Source organism: Xenopus tropicalis, chromosome 7 (assembly GCF_000004195.4).
Source record: "Xenopus tropicalis strain Nigerian chromosome 7, UCB_Xtro_10.0, whole genome shotgun sequence".
NCBI lineage: Eukaryota > Metazoa > Chordata > Amphibia > Anura > Pipidae > Xenopus > Xenopus tropicalis.
Genome location: NC_030683.2, coordinates 120,894,617 through 120,921,575, shown reverse-complemented (window position 1 = coordinate 120,921,575; position 26,959 = coordinate 120,894,617). Strand labels below are relative to the sequence as shown.

General features: G+C 40.2%; 1 protein-coding gene across 1 annotated transcript; it reads right to left on the bottom strand.

Annotated features, from left to right (window-relative positions):
• Positions 1-79: 79 nt before the first annotated feature.
• LOC116412389 (sialic acid-binding Ig-like lectin 13) lies at positions 80-26,959 on the bottom strand. Its single transcript, XM_031906559.1, has 11 exons — positions 26,902-26,959; positions 25,689-26,054; positions 20,641-20,670; positions 20,272-20,301; positions 19,335-19,694; positions 15,470-15,499; positions 14,618-14,899; positions 8,571-8,600; positions 5,747-6,001; positions 1,769-1,810; positions 80-461 (listed from the first exon to the last, which is right to left on the bottom strand). The coding sequence occupies exons 1-11, from the start codon at positions 26,957-26,959 to the stop codon at positions 217-219; spliced, it is 1,728 nt and encodes a 575-aa protein (XP_031762419.1). The 3' UTR covers positions 80-216.

Genomic DNA, 26,959 nt, shown 5'->3' with positions numbered 1-26,959 from the left:
TCAGTGGAAAATATTTTATTGGGCTACAAGACCCAGATAAATAGCAACAGCCTCAGAGAAATCTGATGACCCCCTCTGGTATATTCACACCCGATATACAGTAAGTGCCATAAGCACATACAAAAGACACATAATCTTGCTAATGCTCTTATCATTTACTTTTGATCTTAAGGCTCCTTTCTTTAAACATGATTAATCTATAGGAGTAGGGGTGAGTTACTCACAAAGGATAACAACTGTGATTGATACTGTTGAATTCCCATGTTTATTCCTTGCCCGGCACATATAATCTCCCCCATTATCAGTGGTTACATGAGAAACATCTAATCTCCCACTTGAGGAATTTAGGGGGTCGGTGCTGTTCTGACCCGTTTTTGCCCAGGACAGGTTGGCAGGAGGGTTACTTTCAGCAGAGCAGAGCAGGGACAGGGAGGTTCCTTCTATGGCTTCAACCCGGCAACCTATAGAGACATCACAGGTACATGAGAATCACATCTTTGTGCTTTAATATCAAAGAACCAACCCTGCTTCCAACCCTCTTCTCTATCTCTTTTCCACACCAGATCTCTGACCCACTGAAAATATCACTAAGCCTTTGAAAATCGTATCGAAGACAAAAACGATTTCATATATAAATTCTCATCCATTTCCCTAATCCTCCTTCTTCTTCGTTTTATTCTTCAGCTGCAGTGACAAAGGCAGAATTGTCTTCTTGATTTAACTTACTGTACTTCTCACTCTCTTCACCCAATAATCTCTTGCTTATGGGAAAGGTATTTACTATACAACTCTACAACTGTAGCAAATATTTCGTTAAGTTTTCCTTATCCTTTTATTTAGATATTTACCCCCATATGTGTAGGTGTAGGTGCCCAGGTATAGTAACCCAATAAATTAATAAGATGTTTGCTTTTAAACAGGTGACACATGAATGCTGCCTGTTGATTGGTTGCTATGGGTTCCTGCACTTGGGATAGGTAGGGTATTTTATTACATTACAGAGTTGTGAGCAGCAAGAAAAATTTGTAAAATATTGTAAAATAATTGTATTGAATTGCTTGTTACGCTCCTCTACTGACCTGCTCCCCAACTCCTCTCTCATTCCCCCCTCACACACTCGCATTCAAGACTTTGCAAGGGCTGCCCCCCTTCTCTGGAATTCGCTCCCACAATCTGCCAGACTTTCTCCCAATCTCTCTGCCTTCAAGAGATCTCTAAAAACGCACTTATTCAGAGAAGCTTACCCTAATCTAGTTTAGCAACACCCTGTGCCCCACCTCTCACAACTCTGGTCATGCCCATTCCCACACCTTGTGTCTCAACCCTTTCTCCTTGTAGAGTGTAAGCTCTTTTGGGCAGGGCTCTCTTCCCCTCGTGTATCGGTTATTGATTGTTTTATATGTTACTCTGTATGTCCAATGTATGGAACCCACTTATTGTACAGCGCTGCGGGATATGTTGGCGCTTTATAAATACATGTTAATAATAATAATAATAAAAATAGGTTGGGTGTGGTTACAGCTATAACATTCCCAAGTTACCAACTTAAAAACACCCCAACAAGCTCTGCAAACCTCCAGCATATTTAACATCTATGCTTCATTCATCTCTGCTGGAGATATATGTAATAACAATAATATGGCAAATTACTCATTACTTATTAAGTAGATGTTAATAATAGATAATAATTAAGTTAAGAATTAAAATGGAGTGATGATGAACTAGATAGAAAATGTCAGACATGAATAAAAAAAAAGTATAATATTACCCTCTGATGTGCAGTTTGAAATAAATGAACTCCTTGGGGCATCTGAAATTACAATAAAAGAAAATAAATGGGCACTTTCATTTAAGGGCACATTTACTAAGCAATTTTGAGCAAAAGTTGATTTTTTTTTATTTCTAGATATTTTTGAGATTTACAAATGGGTTTTCTCCAGTGCTCAATTTTTATGATATTGTTTCTAGAAAAATTCAAGTTTTTTTGGACATTTTTCCTGAAATAGTCAGGGCTAGCCTATCCTTGACACACTTTTTCACCACTACTCAAGTTTTCTGATATTGTTTCTAGAAAAATTTGAGTTTTTTGGACATATTCCCTGAACAAAAAATTGACTTTTCCAAAAAGAATTCCACTAATTCTTGATTTATTAATGTTTAGTTACCTTTTTTTTGGCAAAAAATAAATTTTTGGGCAGGTTTGATCTGCCGAGGACCATTGAGTCCTATGGAGGCTTAGAATAGTAGAGAAATAGTCAGTGCTAGCCTTGACACATCATTTTCAAGGGAAAGTTAATCCCATCACTGTTTTCTATTTCACCAAGTTTCAAGTGAAACTTAAACACATTATTGTTTTCAAAGAACGTTTGTCTAAAATGGCTGCTGGGTCAATTTCTGTTTGGGAAAAATAAATAGGATTCATTTAAACTCGGATTTTTTTCAAATTTTAACAATACTTCCAGATCAAAATTTTCGTATGACTGATAACAGCTTTATTGTGACATTTTATAAATGCAACAATGATTGAGTTTAATTCGAATTTATACCATGTCGAGTTTATACGACTTTGAAGGCCAGAAAAAACGAATTTTAGTAAATCAGCCCCTTAAAGGAGAAGGAAAGGCTAAGTCACTTGGGGGTGCCAAAATGTTAGGCACCCCCAAGTGACTTAGATCACTTACCTTTTACCCCGGCTGATGCCCCTGTACAGAGAGAACAGCCCCAGCCCGGGGTAGCTGCGAGCGCTTCCTACTTCCTTTTCGCTTGCGCGCGCATGCGCAGTAGAGTGAAAAGCCGAACTTAAACAAGAAAGTCGGCTTTTCACTCTACTGCACATGCGCTGGCCAACGGATTTCACCGTCAGAAGAAGGAAGGAGGAAGCGCTTCCTACAGGTACCCTGGGCTGGTACTGTTTTCTCCTAACAGGGGCACCAGCCCGGGGTACAAGGTAGGTGATTTAAGTCACTTGGGGGTGCCTAACATTTTGACACCCCCAAGTGACTTAGCCTTTCCTTCTCCTTTAATGTTACAGGTCAACTTCTTGATTTTCTTAGATACATTCTGTACATTCAGTGGCAGAATGATCAAAAATCAAGTTTGAGTTTTATTTGCAACTCGAGAAAAAAACCATGGGAAAAACGTGAATGTGAAAATACTCGAGAACATTTTTCAAAAATGTAAATGATATCTATATATACATATATATTATATAGTTATATTATATATTATTTAGAATTCATTAAAAAATGCAAAAAGCCAGCAGACATAGGAACATAGGAATTGTCGGACACAACTTAATTTTTTTCGCACTTTATTAAAGGGGCTGAAAAGTCAAGAATTTCAGCCCCATTATAAATTAATGAAACAATTTATTTTTTTCTTTCACAATAACATGTGACCCTTGTTATAAAATACAAGTATATTAGTCACTGAGAAGCACTGTTCCCATACAAAGAGGTAGAGAGATTTCTGGCCTAAACAATCATACATGAAACCTTGAGTAAGTTTAAAGGGACAGTAAACCCTAAAAAAGAATATGGCTAGAAATGTTTAGCTATGTGTTTTGAGCCCTTGTACCAGCCCAAAGCCACCAAAGCGCTATAGAAATAAAGCCCCATGCCCCTGAAGATGCCCACAGGAGCTCTCCATCTTTTGCCCAACTAGTGCACATGTTCAGTCTGCTCTTGGCTGATGTAAATGATCTGAGCTTAGGGACCGACTCACAATATTCTTCATTCCTATGCCGGCTTGCTCTAGTCACTACCTGGTCACTATTAAACATGCATACAAGGCAACCAATCACAGTCCTGTCTGGCTGCTCCCTAAAAAACTAAAGTCCCGTTCTGGCACTTTGAGCTTGGGGCGAGACTTTAGCTAAATCCTTATTGTGTGACTTTTCTTTCCACCTTGTAATGATTCCAAATACTGAGCTGTGTTACAAATATATAACAAAGGTTGGAAACAGAGGCAGAAACTGTGACAAAAGTTTCAGTCACTTTGCTATTTACAAAACAGCCCATCTGGGAATAAACTTTCCCAATGTAAAGGCTTTTCTGTATATAATACAGTGACTGTATATGCACCTTACACTCTCCCCCATGGCTAAGGTACAGAGTATTACTAGCTTTAGTACACAACAAACCAATAACCTCGCAAAGTGTTTATGAAGCAGTTGCATGGGGGTTTGTGTGCATTACACACGGGGAGAGGCCAAACTGTGCCAGTAGGTGTATAGGCAGAACAACATGATATGTACAGGGGAACCTCTGCACAAACACTATGTTCCTTCCCAAAGTGACTGACACTCAGTTCAGAGTTTGTGCTCTCACTATAATAAATAGGCTGTGTATGGAACCCCCAGTCTGCTCAGCAAACAGTTGCTTTGGTCAAGGTTTTGGTTGTGCTGTAGTTGTCAGTGTCAGAGAAAGTTGTTTGTAGAAGGATAGAATTCAGACAGTTCTTTGGTTAGAAAAATTACCACAGTTACCTAATATTTTGGGTGAGGGACATTTGGTAATATTTGGGAGTCTGTTGGAAACAAGTTCCATCTAAATACTGAGATAAACCTTGTATAGGGAAGGATGTATATGATATCCTGTAATAAAATGTGTATAATAGGGCAGCACTAGTTTATATGTACCTGTACCCATGATACACCTGTGTCTCTGTGCCAATGGGGTCATTTGGCCAGTATTATTTATGGATTAATTTTAACCTAGTTCTCTATGGAGGTTGAAGAAAAAGTGATATACACAAGAGCATTGACCAATGAGAATGCTAATTAGATTCCCAGCACTATATCAGCCATTTTGATATTATCTTACATATAGAGATAATTATGTCATTTTTCCCTTCATTATATGGCACAGGAATCAGACATGGGGATAAAGGGACAGACTTGTTCAGTGCTGGGAAACTGTGCTTATTGCTCCCAACTCCAATTGCAGGAACAGAGAACAGGGAGCCGGATTTACTCACATCAGCTGGGATTCTCATTGGGGGATTATTTTGCATATTTATGCAGCCACTGGCTTTGGAGAGCTGGGAAATGTTTCATTAAACAATGCAAAAACTCTAAAAGCCACATTACATTACATGGCAACACAGGAACCAGTGCAGTCTGCATATTATGATTCTTATTATTAATCAGATATGGCAGATATTACCTGATGTGCTGTTTTGATAATTTACTACATTCCCTAAGCTCCGCCTCCCAACAGCAGCCCAGAGCAAACTGAGCATGTGCAGGAGCCAAATCTTATAGAAGATGGTCTAACAAAGTAACAACATGGCAGCCCCCTCTGGACAACTTTGAAAGATCATTACTTTAATTAGGCTTCTCAATCCCTGGGCTTGTGCAGTAAGTTCATAATGTTTATATTTAAGTTCAGTATACAAAATACAGCATTTCTAATGATTTTTAATTTTAGACTTTAGTTCTCCATTAAGTAAGTAAACTCACACCCGGTCAGATAAGCTCGTCCAGTGGGTTTTTTCCCAGAGCGTGCTTTTGTAAAAAATAACAATTTCAGCACCTAAACCTTAATAAACATTTTTTTTGCAAAAAAAACCCCATAGACTAACGGACACAAAACAATACATGAGAAACTCACCCAAGGCTTCATGTCTTCCTACAGACACTTAAGCTGAAAATGGTTTAATGGCAAGTAACTGCTAGAAATGACTGAAATCTCATAGTTAAGTACAGACTGTGGAACATAGTTACATGTGCATTATTGTTACTTACATTCTACAGTGACACTAACAGTCTCAGAGACGGACCCGTGAGTATTCCTTGCTAAGCACGTGTAGGTTACACCATCAGCAACTGAAACGTTTTGAAGCACAAGAACCCTCTCTCTGGGTGCTTTAATAACATTGTATCCTTGTCCTTCACCACAGGAAATATCAGCCATTGGTCTGCTTTTTACATAACAGCTTATATTCACTGAGTCTCCTTCTGTTATAGTCAAAGATTTGTTTTCATATGTTCCATTATATCCTGCAAAGAAAAATGATAAATGAGTGCACAACAGGTAAAATAGTTTGAAACCTGTACTGGCAATTTCAATATTCAAATTATATTTACTTGCACCCACTTTTCCACTGTTAATGATGCAAAATGAAGTACAGGTATTGGACCCCTTATCTGGAAACCCATTATCCAGAAAGTTCCAAATTACGGAAAGGCCATCTCCCATAGACTCCATTTTAATCAAATAATTCACATTTTTGAAAATGATTTCCTTTTTCTGTGTAATAATAAAACAGTACCTGTACTTGATCCCAACTAAGATATAATTACCCCTTATTGGGGGCAGAACAGTCCTATTGGGTTTATTTAATGGTTAAATGATTCCCTTTTCTCTGTAATAATAAAACAGTACCTGTACTTGATCCCAACTAAGATATAATTACCCCTTATTGGGGGCAGAACAGCCCTATTGGTTTATTTCATGGTTAAATGATTCCCTTTTCTCTGTAATAATAAAACAGTACCTGTACTTGATCCCAACTAAGATATAATTACCCCTTATTGGGGGCAGAACAGTCCTATTGGGTTTATTTAATGGTTAAATGATTCCCTTTTCTCTGTAATAATAAAACAGTACCTGTACTTGATCCCAACTAAGATATAATTACCCCTTATTGGGGCAGAACAGCCCTATTGGGTTTATTTAATGGTTAAATGATTCCCTTTTCTCTGTAATAATAAAACAGTACCTGTACTTGATCCCAACTAAGATATAATTACCCCTTATTGGGGGCAGAACAGTCCTATTGGGTTTATTTAATGGTTAAATGATTCCCTTTTCTCTGTAATAATAAAACAGTACCTGTACTTGATCCCAGCTAAGATATAATTACCCCTTATTGGGGCAGAACAGCCCTATTGGGTTTATTTCATGGTTAAATGATTCCCTTTTCTCTGTAATAATAAAACAGTACTTTATACTTGATCCCAACTAAGATATAATGAATCCTTATTTTAACCAAAACAATCCTATCAGATTGAATTACTGTTTAAATATTTTTTTTCAGTAGACTTAAGGTAGGAGATCCGAATTATGGAAAGTCCCCTTATCCAGAATACCCCAGGTCCCAAGCATTCTGGATAAAGGGTTCCATACCTGTATACAGGATAGCCAGGGTAGCCAAGAATCCATTCCATTTATCTGCCTGTCGCTCTTATGCCGGCTATTGTTTTTTTATTCCTCTCTAATAAAGTGAATGACAATGAATTTTGCATAGACATAAAATGAAGTAATTTGAAGAATATTTGGAAATGAGAAAACAGAGAGGAAAGGTAATCAAACCATTACCCATTGCTCTTTATAAGAGATTCACGTTAGAATTCATTTGTGCATTTTAAAGGAAAACTATACCCAAACAATGTAGGTCTCTATAAACCTGTAAAACTGTGTTTCATCTAAATAAACCATTTTCATAAAAATATACTGAAGAATGATGGGCCACCTTCTGGTATCATAGGATTCACAGTGCACACAAACAAGCCAAGGCACACATACATGCTAGGCCCCATCAGCCAATGAATGGGCAGAGTTCTGCCTTTTACTCCCACACTACTTCCTGTTACAGTTAGAGCTGCATCACTTCCTGTCAGCTGATCTCTGAGGGAGCACACAGCCCATCACTAAATGGTTAAGTATTTATTCTGGGGGTGTAGTTTTCCTTTAAATGTTGGTACCTTTTCTCCTACAGCCCTTCAGCTTGGAATATAAATATTAATTCCATTGCAAAACCAAAAATTGTTTGATGGGCTTTATTCTAACTGTAAGTACAGTATTTTTTTTTTAATCTTAATGAGACCACTCCAAACATTCAAAATTGTCTTTATTATTTAATGCCCCATGTCTGTAGACCAGGGAAGGGAATAATACCCCACCAACCAGTAACTCTGAGCTACACAGGGAATGTTAACACTTACTGAACTCTACTGTATGTCATAAAATATAATTATAGATCTATCTGGAAAACACTATAGATTCCCAGCAGTTCATTTTATCACTAGTGATAAGCGAATCTGTCCTGTTTTGGTTCACCAAAAAAATCAGCGAAACACGACTTTTTTGACGTACACGGTTTTGTTTTTTTTACGTGCAACAATTTTTTTACGCGCATTTTCGCTGAAGTTTCGCAAAACAATTCACCAATAGCAAAATGTGGAAATTCGCTGTGAATCCATGCCTGGCAAAAAAACTCATCGCTCATCACTGTTTATCACATTTATTAACACTTTATTATTGGAAATTTTTCATATGTTTACATATATATATATATGAATGCACATACCTTTGTTAATTTAACAAGCAGGGGGTTATTAAAATAATATATAAATACAAAGTATAACAGTAAATACCAATAAATAAAAATAAAGATACAGTTGCAAAATGTTAAGAATCAAAGAGCCAAGAGGATGGAGGACCCTGCCCCATAGAGCTTAAATGTTAAAGTATCTGTATTATGAGCTGAGCAGTAACAATGCTTTGTGCAGCAGCCCCTCTGATTATTAAAAAAAAACCAACTCAATAGTTAAATATAATTATTACCTGAAACTCTGATCTTAATTGAAGGAGAATCTGCAACATGAAAAACAAAAATGCACCGTGTAAGTACTGAGAGTTCAGATAAAACAAGGCAGTTCAGCAGAAACAAAGGGGGAATGGGAGATAAACATCTATATTGTGGGACACAGAGATTCCTACATTACTGGTACAGCTGCATTACTAAGCAAAACTCAAACATAATAAAAAGAACCTACTGATATAAACTTACTCCCAGTGCTTCTCTTAAAATTTGCTCCTTAGATTAATTTTCTATTTTTGATTGATTAACAGAACATGCTATAGCAAAGCCCATACAAAAGTCAATATTCTTTGTCATTTATAAGATAAACTCCAATTTACTACTATGTTGTTATAATTTATATAATAGTGAATTTGTACTCCACGGTGCAGCAGCAGGACCTACAATTCATTTATTTGTTCCTATTTGGAGCAATTATGACAGTAGGTGTTTCTGTAGGAACAGAAAGTATTCCTTAAAGGAAAAAGAAAGTCAAAGTCACTTGGGGGTGCCAAAATGTTAGGCACCCCCAAGTGACTTTGACCACCTACCTTTTACCCCGGGCTGGTGCCCCTGTGAGGAGGGAACAGCACCAGCCCGGGGTAGCTGCCGGCGCTTCCTTCCTTCTGATTCGCTGCGCGCATGCGCAGTAGAGTGAAAAGCCGAACTTAAACATTAAAGTCGGCTTTTCACTCTACTGCGCATGCGCCCACCGCTGGCATTCAGGAAAAGGAAGCCAGGAAGAAGGAAGCGATCCGCTCCAGGTGCCCCGGGCTGGTGCTGTTTTCTCCTAACAGGGGCACCAGCCCGGGGTACGAGGTAAGCGGTTAAAGTCACTTGGGGGTGCCTAACATTTTGGCACCCCCAAGTGACTTTGACTTTCGTTTCCCTTTAATACACATCAGTGTCTATTTGCCATTATGACAGCCATGTGTTGGGAAGGGAAGCCTCTGTAATTTCCTGTTTATGCCACACCCTTTCCTCTTTACACATTTTGCTTTCATTTTAGAGGTCTCTTTTATCTTGTGTCTTTTAGGGTCTGATACCTTGTACAATATAGAGTGTCTGATGGGGACTGTTGTGTACAAAGTTCTTCTAAAGTGGTGAGGAGGGTGTCAATGATCATTTTATTAATGGGGTCTTGTATCTAGTGTCTATTTTGTGTATATTTAAGCTGATTTAGAAAGGATTCTTCAGCTGGACAACTGGACAAATAGATGTCAGGGGTAACAGTTTTTTAATGTATGAGCTTTCATTATATTTTCTCCTTAGGAATGTTCCTTTTACCATACCGGGGGGGGGGGGGGGGGAAGTAAGGACTGCCCATAAGTGGAGAAATGGGACCCCCACATGTCAACTGGACAGGGGCAGTCTTCAGATATTAGTCTGCTTAAGAAATAGTTTCTCTGCAGAATTTTAGTAATGTACAGTAGATGAGTCTGGCCTGATGTAAAGGTAAACAAAGGTCCAGGGCCGGATGGGATTCATCCCAGGGTATTAAATGAGCTGAGCGCTGTGATTGCCAAACCTCTTCACTTAATTTTTCAGGATTCATTGAGGTCTGGCATGGTGCCAAGAGACTGGCGGATTGCTAATGTGGTGCCGTTATTTAAAAAGGGATCCCGTTCTCAGCCTGAAAACTATAGGCCTGTTAGTCTGACATCAGTAGTAGGAAAACTTTTGGAAGGGGTAATAAGGGATAGGGTACTTGAATACATTGCAGTTCACAATACTATTAGTTTGTGCCAGCATGGTTTTATGCGTAACAGATCTTGCCAGACTAATTTAGTCGCCTTTTATGAGGAGGTGAGCAGGAACCTTGATGCTGGAATGGCAGTTGATGTCATCTACTTGGACTTTGCTAAAGCGTTTGATACAGTACCTCACAGAAGGTTAATGATCAAATTAAGGAATATTGGCCTAGAACATAATATTTGTAATTGGATAGAGAACTGGCTGAAGGATAGAGTACAAAGAGTGGTTGTAAATGGAACATTTTCTAATTGGACCAGTGTGGTTAGTGGAGTACCGCAGGGGTCAGTCCTTGGGCCTTTGCTTTTTAACTTGTTTATTAATGACCTGGAGGTGGGCATAGACAGTATTGTTTCTATTTTTGCTGATGACACTAAATTGTGCAAAACTATAAGTTCCATGCAGGATGCTGCCGCTTTGCAGAGCGATTTGACAAAATTAGATAACTGGGCAGCAAACTGGAAAATGAGGTTCAATGTTGATAAGTGCAAAGTTATGCATTTTGGTAGAAATAATATAAACGCAAACTATCTACTGAATGGGAGTGTGTTGGGGGTTTCCTTAATGGAGAAGGATCTAGGGGTTTTTGTTGATAACAAGTTGTCTAATGCCAGGCAGTGTCATTCTGTGGCTACTAAAGCAAATAAAGTGCTGTCTTGTATAAAAAAGGGCATTGACTCAAGGGATGAAACATAATTTTGCCCCTTTATAGGTCCCTGGTAAGGCCTCACCTTGAGTATGGGGGGCAGTTTTGGGCTCCAGTCCTTAAGAAGGATATTAATGAGCTGGAGAAAGTGCAGAGACATGCAACTAAACTGGTTAAGGGGATGGAAGGGTTAAACTATGAGGTGAGACTGTCGAGGTTGGGGTTGTTCTCTCTGGAAAAGAGGCGCTTGCGAGGGGACATGATTACTCTGTACAAGTACATTAGAGGGGATTATAGGCAGTTGGGGGATGTTCTTTTTTCCCATAAAAACAATCAGTGCACCAGAGGTCACCCCTTTAGATTAGAGGAAAGGAGCTTCCATTTGAAGCAGCGTAGGTGGTTTTTCACGGTGAGGGCAGTGAGGTTATGGAATGCCCTTCCTAGTGATGGGGTAATGGCAGATTCTGTTAATGCCTTTAAGAGGGGCCTGGATGAGTTCTTGATCAATCAGAATACCCAAGGCTATTGTGATACTAATATCTACAGTTAGTATTAGTGGTTGTATATATAGTGTATGTATGTGAGTGTATAGATTGGTAGGTGTGGGTTAAGTGTGCTGGGTTTACTTGGATGGGTTGAACTTGATGGACACTGGTCTCTTTTCAACCCTATGTAACTATGTAACTATGATGGGGGGGGGGGGTTGTAACCACCATAATGCTTGAAGGGGTCTATCTATTAGGGACTTCTCTATCTGGTTCCATTTTGCTATCATTATAATAAAACCATCTACAATCCTACCCAAGGTAACCATATATTTTAAGGCAGTGAAGTCCCAAGTCACCTTGCAATTTGTGCTTTGATGAGATACTTTTGCATATACTGGGTTTAGTCCCTGCCCAAATATAAGCAGTCAGTGCCACATGTAAGACATCAAAAAAAGCACTCTGTTTGTTTCAAAGTTTGAAGTAAATAAAGTATTCTTGGTAAAATGTTCATTTTTATCAAACCAATATGGGCAAACCAGGATAATTTTGGGAGTTGACGGTGTAGACGATCCTGTGTGATTTGTGAGAGAAACGTTATATGGTTTAGTTGGAAGAGGAAAGATCTGCCGAAATATGTATTACTGAGTATTTTATTGACTTTATTGGCTTATTTCAATTACTATACTTTCCATATTCTAGAACTAATGAGGGAAGAGATATATGAGGTTGCATAATGAAAATTAAAGGTCATCGGCACATAAGGCGACTTTATCACTCTTACTCTAAATTTGTATTATCAATATATTATGATTATTCCTAATTGCATTAGCCAGATGTTCCATAACATATCGGGGAGAGGAGGAACCCATATCTAGTTCCATTATGAATCTGGACAGGGCTAGATAAAAAGCTGCTAATTTAAATTCTAGTTTGTGGTTCTTTATACAGTGCCACAACTCTTTGTATTGCCTTTTAACCTAATCCTTTCTGGGAAAGCGTTTCTTGTAAGAAAACCCAGCTGACGTTGTCAAAAGCCATCTATTGACAGTATGGGAATATCCTGGTGTTTAGCATGGATTATAATTGGTATTGTCTTAAGGCTGATGCCAGATAAGGCGTTTTTACGCTGCGTATTTTCTAATTCTCTCGGCGGCTGAAAAACGCACAATATCATCATCCATAGAAATAACTTAAACAGTCTCGATGGAAAACACACTATGCGTAAATACACTAGAAAACGCGTTACCACGGACTTTTCATGCGTTTGCCGAAATACGCTGTTATTTGCACAGCAAGCTATTCCTATGTGTACACAAAGGCAGCTGCCAGACCTAGCAGAAATACGCAGCGTTTTTACTATTTCGCACTGTTAGCACCATGGGAAACGGGATTTGCTATGTCACCAGTACTAGGCAAAAGGCCCGGCTGAAAAACGCCATAGTCAGGGGCTGTGTGGGTTGTGCGGCGTTTTTAGGCGGAGAGAATACGCAGCGTAAAAACGCCACGTCTGGCATCAGCCTTAGGGTGTTATCTTTAGCCTGTTCGGCAAAAATCCCAGCTGCACAAAATCAGTTAAATACAGTAGATGAATTTTAAGCTTTTCTGCCAAGATTCTGGAATATAATTTCATATAAACATGCAATAGCTTGATAAACCTGTAACTTGAACAAGTTAGTGAATCTTTGCCTGGTTTATGGGTCAGCAAGATGTGCAGCTCTAACATCGTCGAGGGCACACAAGGGTTTGCGTCTATATTATCGAAAGCTTGTAACATTAATTCCAAAAGCTCAATTTGTAAGGCTGTAGAAAAAAAGCAGTGTATCCGTTTAGACCTAGGGCCTTGTCATATGGTATATTTATTACAGGGGATAATAATTCCATCAGGGTAATAGTTACAGGCTATGTTTACCTGCCATACTTCTTGTAGTTTCTCATGAAAGTACAGGTATTGGATCTGTAATCTGGAATGCTTGGGACCAGGGGTCTTCCAGATAAGGGGTTATTCCATAATTTGAATTATTTGCCTCCAAATGTATCTTAAATGGCATCAAGTACAAGGCACAATTTTATTATTACAGAGAAGAAGGGAATCATTTAACCATTAAATAAACCCAATAGGGCTGTTCTGCCCCCAATAAGGGGTAATTATATCTTAGTTGGGATCAAGTACAGGTACTGTTTTATTATTACAGAGAAAAGGGAATCATTTAACCATTAAATAAACCCAATAGGGCTGTTCTGCCCCAATAAGGGGTAATTATATCTTAGTTGGGATCAAGTACAGGTACTGTTTTATTATTACAGAGAAAAGGGAATCATTTTTAAAAATTTGAATTATTTGTTTAAAATGGAGTCTATGGGAGATGGCCTTCCTGTAATTTAGTACGTTTTTGGATAGTGGGTTTCCAGATAACAGGTCCTATACCTGTACTCTATATTTCTGTTTCAGAAGAAGAAAACTAATCTGAGAGCAATTCCTCCTGCTGGGGAATCAAGTACAAGGCACTCTTTTATTATTACAGAGAAAAGGGAATCATTTAACCATGAAATAAACCCAATAGGGCTGTTCTGCCCCAATAAGGGGTAATTATATCTTAGTTGGGATCAAGTACAGGTACTGTTTTATTATTACAGAGAAAAGGGAATCATTTAACCATGAAATAAACCCAATAGGGCTGTTCTGCCCCAATAAGGGGTAATTATATCTTAGTTGGGATCAAGTACAGGTACTGTTTTATTATTACAGAGAAAAGGGAATCATTTAACCATTAAATAAACCCAATAGGGCTGTTCTGCCCCCAATAAGGGGTAATTATATCTTAGTTGGGATCAAGTACAGGTACTGTTTTATTATTACAGAGAGAAGGGGAATAATTTTTAATAATTTCTAAAAATTATAGTTATTTGTTTAAAATGGAATTTATGTCCTTTCCATAATTCAGTACTTTCTGGATAGTGGGTTTATTTTTCTTAGGTTTTATCCACTATCTTATTTTGAAATAAACACCTGAAAACTTCTTTCACTGAATGTGCTCCAAAACCAAAGATTTGAAAACAATAGAAATATGAAATACTACTTTTTGAGGAAATTCAGGGGAAAAAAACACAGTAACCGATGTAAATAAATGGAAGAGAGGAAACTTACACTGAACTTTCAGGGTGATGCTGCTGTTAGTGGAGACCCCACTGTAAGTCACTGTACATGTGAGGGGGCTATTGTGCTCTCTCTGGGATGGTGTAAAACTGATAATTGATTTACCAGCCTGATCCTCCTGCTTATAGTTATATAATTTCGTCATTTTTATCCTTCCTCCCCATGTGATGTTTCCCTTGCACCCTTGAGGTGCTGGATGAGCCGTACAAGTCAGTGTTATTGGCTTCCCAGCGATCAGCTCCCCCCCAGGGGATATAGTAGGTTCTGGTAGATCTGTAACAGAATTGGGAGATACAGATGGAGCAAATATTAATGAGACATGTTTGTCACACAGTGCTCTCCTCTCACCAATTATTTAATTGGGGAAAAGGATGTGGGTCTCTAGTGTATATGATCCAGTTAATGTTGTTACTTTTGTCTCATCACTTTTAAATGCACAATAAGAAGCAGTGAAGCACTTTTTAAACCCGAGCACTTATTTATGTTTTTACGTGTTTGTCACTTCTTTTTTCATTCCCGTAGGATTTTGTGGTGCAAATCAGCCCATTAGGGCTCTGCCCCAAAGACCTAGGGGAGAGTTATATGGCCATTAGGCTTTGGCTCTGCCTGAACTTGGCTCTAGTTCCATTGGCACTGCCCCATGATAGGAGGAGTCTCAGCTTGCAAGAACCCCTTTCTCTTTCAGTCAGAAGAGAGCACTTACACAGGTACAATAATTATAATATAGAGCAGGACAGATGCCATCATTATATCTTTACAAAACATTGTCCAGTGTTCTTTTATTATTTTTTTTAATTCTTTGATTATTAAAAATAAAACTCAACAGTTAAATATAATTATTACCTGCAACTTTGATCTTAATTGAAGGAGAATCTGCAACATGAAAAACAAAAATGTACCGTGTAAGTACTGAGATTTCAGATAAAACAAGGCAGTTCAGCAGAAACAAAGGGGGAATGGGAGATAAACATCTATATTGTGGGACACAGCGATTCCTACATTACTGGTACAACTGCATTACTAAGCAAAACTCAAACATAATAAAAAGAACCTACTGATATAAACTTACTCCGAGTGCTTCTCATAAAATATTTGCTCCTTATATTAATTTTCTATTTTTAATTGATTAACAGAACATGCTATAGCAAAGCCCATACAAAATTTATATAACAGGGAATTCATACACCACGGTAATGTCCTACAATTCATTTATTTCATCATATTTGGAGCAATTATGACAGTAGGGGGCTGATTTACTAATCCACGAATCCGAATCCCGAATGGGAAAAAATCGGATTGGAAACGAACAATTGTTGCGAATTTTTCGTAGCCATTACGTTTTGCTTGTATATTGTCGCGACTTTTTCGTATTGAGCGCTCGTAAACGGCATGCAAACCTTTGCGACTTTGCATGATTTTGGAAGCCTCCCATAGGACTCAATGGCACTCTGCAGCTCCAACCCAGCCCAAGGAAAGTCTCCCATAGGGCTCAATGGCACTCTGCAGCTCCAACCCAGCCCAAGGAAAGTCTCCCATAGGACTCAATGGCACTCTGCAGCTCCAACCTGGCCCAAGGAAAGTCTCCCATAGGGCTCAATGGCACTCTGCAGCTCCAACCTGGCCCAAGGAAAGTCTCCCATAGGGCTCAATGGCACTCTGCAGCTCCAACCCGGCCCAAGGAAAGTCTCCCATAGGGCTCAATGGCACTCTGCAGCTCCAACCCGGCCCAAGGAAAGTCTCCCATAGGGCTCAATGGCACTCTGCAGCTCCAACCTGGCCCAAGGAAAGTCTCCCATAGTGCTCAATGGCACTCTGCAGCTCCAACCTGGCCCAAGGAAAGTCTCCCATAGGGCTCAATGGCACTCTGCAGCTCCAACCTGGCCCAAGGAAAGTCTCCCATAGGGCTCAATGGCACTCTGCAGCTCCAACCCGGCCCAAGGAAAGCCTCCCATAGGACTCAATGGCACTCTGCAGCTCCAACCCGGCAAAAGGAAAGCCTCCCATAGGACTCAATGGCACTCTGCAGCTCCAACCTGGCCCAAGGAAAGTCTCCCATAGGGCTCAATGGCACTCTGCAGCTCCAACCTGGCCCAAGGAAAGTCTCCCATAGGGCTCAATGGCACTCTGCAGCTCCAACCCGGCCCAAGGAAAGTCTCCCATAGGGCTCAATGGCACTCTGCAGCTCCAACCCGGCCCAAGGAAAGTCTCCCATAGGGCTCAATGGCACTCTGCAGCTCCAACCTGGCCCAAGGAAAGTCTCCCATAGGGCTCAATGGCACTCTGCAGCTCCAACCCGGCCCAAGGAAAGCCTCCCATAGGGCTCAATCGCACTCTGCAGCTCCAACCTGGCCCAAGGAAAGTCTCCCATAGGACTCAATGGCACTCTGCAGCTCCAACCCGGCCCAAGGAAAGTCTCCCATAGGACTCAATGGCACTCTGCAGCTCCAACCCGGCCCAAGGAAAGTCTCCCATAGGGCTCAATGGCACTTTGCAGCTCCAACCTGGCCCAAGGAAAGTCTCCCATAGGGCTCAATGGCACTCTGCAGCTCCAACCCGGCCCAAGGAAAGTCTCCCATAGGGCTCAATGGCACTCTGCAGCTCCAACCTGGCCCAAGGAAAGTCACGATACTGAAGCTTGAATGAATCCAAAACTTTCGTTCTCGGCACGACGGCTACGAAAAAGTCGAGACAATTTACGAGCAAGTTGTAATGGCTATGAAAAAGTCGCGACAATTTACGAAAAAATCGCAAAATACTGATCATTACGAAAAAAACGCATTCGGACGCTTTTCGGACGTTCGTGGATTAGTAAATGTGCCCCTAGGTGTTTATATAGCAATAGAAAGTATTCCCATCTCTCTTCATTTAACATTATTTACGCTTTTGTCTCATGAACACAGTTGAACGAAAAATTCTGGAGTTTTACATTTCATTAAAAAAGTTTCCTAAATACAATATCAGGGAAGCCTCTGTCATTTCCTGTTTGTGCCACACCCTTTCCTCTTTGCACATTTTGTTTCCATTTTAGTGGTCTCTTTTATTTTGTGTCCTTTTAAGGTCTGATAACTTGTACAATATGGAGTGTCTGATGGGGACCGTTGTATACAAAGTTCTTCTAAAGGGGTGAGGGGGGTGTCAATGATCATTTTGATTTAGAAAGGATTCTTCAGCTGGACAACTGGACAAATAGATGTCAGGGGTAACAGTTTTTTAATTTATAATCTTTCATTATATTTTGTCAGTAGGAATGTTCCTTTTACCATACCTGGGGGGGGGGGGGGAGTAAGGATTACCCATAATTGGAGAAATGGGATTCCCACATGTAAACTGGACAGGGGCACTTTTCTGAAACTAGTCCAATAAGTGTCCAATGTTCTTTTTAAAGGGGAGGGTAACTGTTAAATTAATCCTTAGTATGTTATAGATTGACCTATTTTAATCAATTTTCAGTCTTCATTATGGATTTTGAGTTATTAGGCTTCCTATTCTGCTTATTTCCAGCCTGCAAGTGAAAATGCTCTTTGGCTGTCAGGGTCACTGATGTCGGCAACCCCAAACATGTCACATTTCTAGATTCAGTTTTATTGTTTTTTCTTACCAGTCTTTTCTTTTTCATTTATATATCTTTACTTTTAATTTCCAAACTGCTGCCAGAGTAATTAATTCCTCTAAAGTAGAATATCAGCATTCCTGTATTCCATTTTATAGAACTGTCTGATCAGCTGACAGTATGCTATGGTTGTCCAGTTTAAAGGTATAATATACCTTTATATTAGCTTTTAGTATATTATAGCTGGACCGATTGAGATTCTTTAATAGGCCACTTAACATAATATAAACTGTTATATGTTATATATATAATCTGTTTGCTAAATATTCATTCTGGGGGTATCGTTTTCTTGTAAATGCTGTGCACCAATTGACGCAAAGGAACAATGGATTCAGTGGAAGGTAGAAGTACCATCAACCAGAACATTTTTAGCACCGATGTGTCTGCGGCATATCAGGACTGGGATCGCACTGGGATTATAGGAGTGCCCTTAAATGAGGCTCTAGAAAGTAATTTTCTGAGACAGATTGCAATTGGTCTTCATTTTTCATTATTATTATTATGTTTTTTTCAATTATTTGACTTTTCATTCAGCAGATCTCCAGGCTGAACTTCAGCAGCTGGTTGCTAGGGTCAAAATAAGCTTAGCAACCAGGGAGATGTTTGAATGAGAGACAGAAATATGAATAGGAAGGCGCCTGAATGGAAAGGTGATTAATAATAAATAACAATAAAATTGTAGCCTCACAGACCAATAGTTTTTTTGGCTTCTGGGGTCAGTGATCCCCATTTGAAAGCTGGAAAAAGTCAGAAGGAGGCAAATAGTTAAAAAAAAATAAAAATGAATAATAAATTAATAATGAAGACCAATTAAAAAGTTTCTTTGAATTGTCTACTATACAATTTATTAAAAGATAACTTAAAAGTGAACAACCCCTTTAAGGCTAGTGCCACACTGAGTGGCCTGTGCATAACCACAGGCTGAGATCTGCCCCTGTGCTTGAAAAAAAATATATATATATACGTAAAAGTTATTTCCCTGCACCAAGATGAAAGCTATAAATTAAAATGGATGTTGTATGTTACATTGTGGTTTCATAGACTTTCCATAATAACATTTTTTAGGTTTTTGTGATACACTGGGTTTCTCTTTCTCACCTGTCACAGTCACTCTGAGCCTGTATGAACTATAGGAATATTTAGTATTTACGTCTTCAATTCGGAATACATATTCCCCTTGATCGGCTGGTTGGGCATTGCTGATAGAGAATGAGCAGTCTCCTTCCTGTACTTTCCCAGTCAGGGTGAATCGGCCTTTTGTTCCCTCAGAAACCATAGAGGCATTTGTAGAGGCTGCAACAATGTCAGGAGTGTCTGTTCTCTTCCAAATCCCTGTGACAAGTGTAGATAAAGTGCTACCGGCAGGAACAGTAAATGTACAGGGAATTTCCACACAGAGACCAGATGCCACCGACACTGACTGGGCATTTAGAGTATAACCATGTTGACAGTCGGCACCTGTGGGAAAACACACGTAGGGTTATGAATGGGTTTGTGCATGTGTGTATGTATGTGTGTCTTCCTGTGCATATGTATGTATAACATATGTGTCTGTGTGTGTTAAAAGCAAAGAAGCAATGAAAACAAATAAAACACCACAAGAAACATTTCTCTTGATCTCATTTTTATAAGTGTTTAATTATCTCCCTGCCTATTCTGCATCTCTCCAGGCTGCATTTTCATCCACTATCAGGTTGAGGCAATAAGGGCTATTTACTGCTACAAGTGCACTTGCACTAAAATGGATGTAAATGGATGTAAATGTTTGCGTATTTAATCCATTCATTAAAACCCACTTGCATGTGCTTGTCGTTGTCCTAAGAGCCATTGTGCCCTCCCAGTCTAATGATCCCTGCACAATGTGCATATTGAAGCTGGGGGTGCTACTGTCACCCTGATCATGTGTTCAATACTTATAATGTAGAGCAGGACAGGTGCCATCATTATATCTTTACAATACATTGTCCAATGTTCTTCTTTTTTATTCTTTGATTTAAATAAAAACAAAAAGTCAACAGTTAAATATAATTATTACCTGAAACTTTGATCTTATTTGAAGGAGAATCTGCAACATGAAAAACAAAAATGCACCGTGTAAGTACTGAGATTTCAGATAAAACAAGGCAGTTCAGCAGAAACAAAGGGGGAATGGGAGATAAACATCTATATTGTGGGACACAGAGATTCCTACATTACTGGTACAGCTGAATTACTAAGCAAAACTCAAACATAATAAACCTACTGATGTACTTACTCCCAGTGCTTCTCTTATATTTGCTCCTAATATTAATTTTCTATTTTTAATTGATTAACAGATCAATCTGTTGATTAACAGAACATGCTATAGCAAAGCCCATACAAAAGTCAATATTCTTTGTCATTTGTTAGATAACCTCCAATTTACCACTGGGTTGTGTGAGAGAAATGCTGGATTAGAGGTGGAAGGTGTTTATATTTCTCCCAGATTTCTCTCTTATATATACTAAGCTCCAGGGAAAGTATGTCAGCAGTGCATTTGACTTTTGGAAAAGCCGGTAAAAAGGGCCCTGGAGCGAATGGAAGTGAGCGGGTGGGACTTCCATTCAACAGGCTATCCAGGTTTTGGTGAAGCCTGGCTAATTAGTGGCCTCGTTAGGCTTCAGGGGAAACCCCTTTAAACATGGTGTCTGCAGAGTGACTCACTCTCTCCCTTCCTGGGGAACTGCCTGCATGCAGTAAGGAGAGAGCCGGACACAGTAAGTAACCCAACTACTTTTGTTTTTTGTAGAGTTGGATGCTAAATCCTCTCTATTGCATAGAGAGGGAGCTGCTGTATGTTTAGTTAGAGCCGGACAGGCTAGGATTTACTTTTATATGTATGTATGTATGTATAACTTTATTTATAAAGCGCCACAAGGGTACGCAGCGCTGTACAGTCTTACAGAATACAAAATTACACACAGGGAGGACAAGTGATATAATAAATAAATACAATAAATATATATATATATATATATAAGTGCCATGTGGTATGAGACACAGTAGGAAGGAGGTCCCTGCCCCGTAGAGCTTACAATCTGAGTGGTTGGGTGACATACAGGCACAAACTGGAAGGTAAGAGTGCATCAGGTATGGGCATTTGCCCTTAAGCACAGGACTGGGCAAAATAATGTCTTAGTGCTCCAGAAGGTAACAGGTGAGTTTTTTCTTAAAGAGAGTGGGTGAGTTTTCCCTACGGAGGGATTCAGGGATAGAGTTCCAGAGGGAAGGAGCAGCGAGATAGAAAGGTTTAAGACGAGAGAGCGCAGTGGGTGTGGATGGTGTAAAGAGACGGAGGCTCTGAGAGGAGCGGAGGAGACGACCAGGAACATGTAGGGAGACCAGTGAAGAAATGTAGTGAGGAGCAGAGGAGTGAAGGGCTTTGAATGTTAGCAGAAGGATTTTGTAAGCTATCCTTTGCTTGACAGGCAGCCATGCTAGTGAGCTTAATTGAGGGTGAGCTGGATCCCTCTTAGGAGAGAGCAGGAGGATCCTGGCAGCAGAGTTTAAGATTGATTGCAGGGGAGAGAGGTGGGAGTCTGGGAGGCCGCTTAGTAGGAGATTGCAGTAGTCTAAGCGGGAAAGGATAAGGGCATAGATTAGTGTTTTAGCCGTTGCTTGTGAAAGAAAGGGGCGTATCTTGGCAATATTACGGAGGAAAAAGCGGCAGGTTTTGGCAGTGTTATTAATATGGTTAGAGAAGGAGAGGGACTGGTCAAAGATAACCCCAAGGCAGCGTGCAGAATTTACAGGGTTGATGGTCATGCCATCAATAGTAATGGTGAAAGGAGGAGGAGGGCCAGGTTTGGGCGGGAAGACCATGAGCTCTGTTTTAGCTAGGTTAAGTTTGAGCTGGCGTCGGTCCATCCAGGAGGAGATAGCCAGGAGGCAGTTACCAATCTGGGTTTGGACATCAGCAGTTAGTGCAGGGGTGTCTAAATATATCTGGATGTCATCTGCATATAGGTGGTATTTAAGGCCAAAAGAAGAAATAAGGTCTCCCAAAGAGAGAGTGTACAGGGAGAACAGCAGGGGACCAAGCACAGAGCCCTGAGGCACCCCCACACTGAGCGGAACCGGGGTAGAGGATTTGTTAGTAAGAGTGACAGAGAAGGAGCGGTTAGAGAGATAGGAAGAGAACCAGGATGCTGCTTGATCCCGGATACCCAGAGAATATAGAATTTGCATAAGAATAGAATGGTCGACAGTATCAAAAGCAGAGGAAAGGTCTAGGAGAATGAGAACCGAGTAGCGTCCTTTGGCCTTGGCAGTCTGGAGATCATTTGCCACTCTACATAAGGCCGTCTCAGTGGAGTGCGCAGGCCGAAAACCAGACTGCATAGGGTCCAGCAGATTATGGGTGCAGAGGAAGTTAGTTACACGAGAAAAGACAAGACGTTCCAGGAGTTTAGAGGCTAGGGGCAGGAGAGAGACAGGACGGTAGTTAGAAAGGCAGGACGGGTCCAGTGTAGCCTTTTTAAGAATGGGTTTGACACATGCTTGTTTGAAGAGAGAGGGAAAAGTACCAGAAGCCAGAGAGGAATTGAATATGTGGGTAAGAGCTGGAGTAAGGGCAGGGGCACACTGTTTTAGTAGGGACGAGGGCATAGGATCCAGTGAGCAGGTTGTAGGCGGAGAGGATCGGAGAAGCTGAGAAACTTCAGACTCTGTTACGAGACTGAAGGAGCTGAATACGGAGAGAGGAGATTTAGGAAGGTCGAGATTACCGGTATCTGAGGGTTGGGAAAATTGATTGCGGATAGAATCGACTTTGCTTTTAAAGAAGTCGGCAAAGTCCTGGGGGGTGTGTTCAGATACGATTGATTCATTAGGTGAGGGATGAAGTAGCGCGTTAAATATGGAGAATAAGCGCCGCGGGTTTGATTTATTATTATTTATAAGTGTGTTATAGTATGCTTGCTTGGCCTGGGATAGGGCAGTATTGAGGCACACCATAAGGAATTTATAGTGGAGGAAGTCAGCTTTAACGCGTGATTTCCTCCAAATGCGCTCAGCAGATCGTGCACAGGAGCGCAGAAATCGCGTCTGAGGGTTAAGCCAGGGACGGGGATTGCGGGCACGACTGCGTTGGGGCTGCAGGGGGGCATGGGTGTTAATTGCAGATGATAAAATTGAGTTGTAGCTATTTACCAGTGACTCAGGATCAGAGGAAGCGCAGGAGGAGGAGAGGCTAGAACTAAGAGAGTTAGAGAGAGCAGTTATATCAACCATTCGCGTGTTGCGAATCAGGGTTTTAGGCTGAGAGTTAGAGGGAGAATGAGACACGTGCGAGATAGAAAAGGAGATAAGATGATGATCTGAAAGAGGAAAAGGCTCACTGTTAAATGTAGATAGATCTAGATTTTTAGAAAAGACCAGATCTAGAAAATGACCATCCTTATGGGTAGCTGTATTAGTCCACTGCCGGAGATCAAAGGAGGAGGTTAGATGGAGAAATCGAGAGGGCCAGGGCTGAGAGGGGTCATCTATATGGCAATTGAAGTCACCTAAAATGATTGCAGGGGTGTCAGAGCATAGAAAAAAAGAGAGCCAGGATTCAAAGTCAGAGAGAAAAGTAGCCAAGGATTTTGTAGAAGGAGGTCTGTAAACAACTGCCACCCGCACAGAGAGAGGGTGGAACAGCTGAACCGTATGCACCTCGAAAGAAGGAAACCTGAAAGTAGGGGGTATAGGGATTAGTTTAAACCGGCAATGAGGGGAGAGCAGAACCCCTACCCCTCCCCCACGGCCAGTAATGCGGGGAGTGTGAGAGAATGAAAGGCCGCCATAAGAGAGAGCTGCCTCAATAGCATTATCATTTTATGTTTTGTTTTCCAATATACTCCTGTGTGCCGGTTATATGTGAATAAAGCTGATTGCGGTCAGCTTAAAACTAAATGCTGGGTGTAAACTGTTGTTTTCTGAGACCAATCTTATCCCTGCAATCTACCTAAACCCCCAGAGACTGCACTGTTTGGTTGAGTTGCCTTACAGTTGTTATAATTTATATAATAGGGAATTCTTACACCTCGGTGCAGCAGCAGGACCTAATGTCCTAGAATTAATGTATTTGTTCCTATTTGGAGCAATTATGACAGTAGGTGTTTATGTAGCAATAGAAAGTATTCCCATCTATCTTCATTTAACATTATTCCTGCTTTTGTTGAAGGAAAAATTCTGGAGTTTTACATAAAAAAAGTTTCCTAAATACAATATCAGTGTCTATTTGCCATTATGACAGTTGTTTCCATTTTAGTTCCATTTATTTTGTGTCCTTTTAAGGTCTGATAACTTGTACAATATGGATTGTCTGATGGGGACCGTTGTATACAAAGTTCTTCAGCTAGACAGCTGGACAAATAGATGTCAGGGGTAACAGTTTTTTAATGTATAAGCTTTCATTATATTTTCTCCGTTGGAATGTTCCTTTTACCATACCTGGGGGGGGGGGTGGAGTAAGGATTACCCATAATTGGAGAAATGGGACCCCCAAGTGTAAACTGGACAGGGGCACTTTTCTGATAATTGTCCAATGTTCTTTTTAAAGGGAAGGGTAACTGTTAAATTAATCCTTAGTATGTTATAGACTGACCTATTTCAGTTGGCCTTCATTATGGATTTTGAGTTATTAGGCTTCCTATTCTGCTTATTTCCAGCCTGCAAGTGAAAATGCTCTTTGGCTGTCAGGGTCACTGATGTCGGCAACCCCAAACATGTCACATTTCTAGATTCAGTTTGATTGTTTTTTCTTACCAGTCTTTTCTTTTTCATTTATATATCTTTACTTTTGATTTCCAAACTGCTGCCAGGCTGCCAGAGTAATTAATGCCTCTAAAGTAGAATATCAGCATTCCTGTATTCCATTCTATAGAACTGTCTGATCAGCTGACAGTATGCTCTGGTTGTCCAGTTTAAAGGTATATTATACCTTTATATTAGCTTTTAGTATATTATAGCTGAACCCATTCTAATTTTAAATAATTAAACTTCCTTATCTTATTTCCAACCTGCAACTGAATTTTTTTTTTATAAAATTGCTGCCCCCTGGGATCATAGGAGTCACAGTGCACACAAACAAGCCAAGGCACACATACATGCTAGGCCCCATCAGCCAATGAATGGGCAGAGTATTATTTTGCTCCCACACTACTTCCTGTTACAGTTAGAGCTGCATCACTTCCTGTCAGCTGATCTCTGAGGGAGCACACAGCCCATCACTAAATGGCGGGTCAAGGGAAAGGCTGTAAAAGGACAATATTTACTGATATATATATTCCAGTTTGGGGAGATTCTTTAATAGGCCACTTAACATAATATATACTGTCTGGTTACGTAATCTCTCCATCTGACATCAGTATAATGACATATTGTACAGATCAGTCCCATCTCACTGTACCCCCCACCTGCAATATACACTGGGTTTCTCTTACTCACCTGTCACACTCACACTGAGCCTGTACTGACTATAGGAATATCCATCGGATCCGTCTTCAATTCGGAATTCATATTCTCCTTGATCGGCTGGTTGGGCATTGCTGATAGAGAATGAGCAGTCTCCTTCCTGTACTTTCCCAGTCAGGGTGAATCGGCCTTTTGTTCCCTCAGAAACCTTAGAGGCCTCTGTAGAGGCTGCAACAATGTCAGGAGTGTCAGTTTTCCTCCAAATCCCTGTGACACTTGTAGATAAAGGTCTATTGGCAGGAACAGTAAATTTACAGGGAATTTCCACACAGAGACCAGATTCCACCCACACTAACCGGTGGGCATTTAGAGTATAACCTGGATGTTGACAGTCGGCGCCTGTGGGAAAACACACGTAGGGTTATGAATAGATTTGTGCATGTGTGTATGTATGTGTGTCTTCCTGTGCATATGTATGTATAACATATGTGTCTGTGTGTGTTAAAAGCAAAGAAGCAATGAAAAGAAAATAAGTAAATTAAACACACAAGAATAATTTCTGTTGGTCTCATTTTTATACGTTTTTAATGGACTTAAATGTTCGTGCATTGAATCCATTCATTAAAACCCACTTGCACATACTTGTCGTCCTAAGAGCCATTGTGCCCTCCCAGTCTAATGATCCCTGCACAATGTGCATATTGAAGCTGGGGGTGCTACTGTCACCCTGATCATGGGGGTAATTCTCTCACAGTGAGTAATGTTAATAGGCTCACCAGGCTGTTACAAAACCACCACTGTGAGAATGTTAGCCACAAATTTGCAACTGATTTGCAAAAACTACACACACTGCATTCATTAAGGATGTATTGGGTAACAGGCATAACATATGGCTGATATATATAATTACAATTCTTACTGTAACAGCTGATATAAAAATATATTCCTTCGTGCAATACACATCTCTATTAATATTTTTTGCAACTGTTTATCTATATTATATTCCCCAGTTAGAAAATGAGAGAGGGGGGTCCTGGAATATTTTTTTTTTGTTTTTTCCTGCAGTAGGGATTATTCCTCCCACATGTTTAACCCATTCCTTCCAGGGTTCCTAGATCTTGCCATGTTGTGTGTTGGCAGTAAACAAGCAGCACATAATGTCAGGTCCCTGTATGATCTACAGCAGGCAGATGGTAAACCTCTACAGATATTATAGACACAGTAACACACAGCGGCTCATACTCACCCTTCCCATACAGGGACAAGAGAAAGAACAGAACCACAAACACATGAGGCTGCCACAT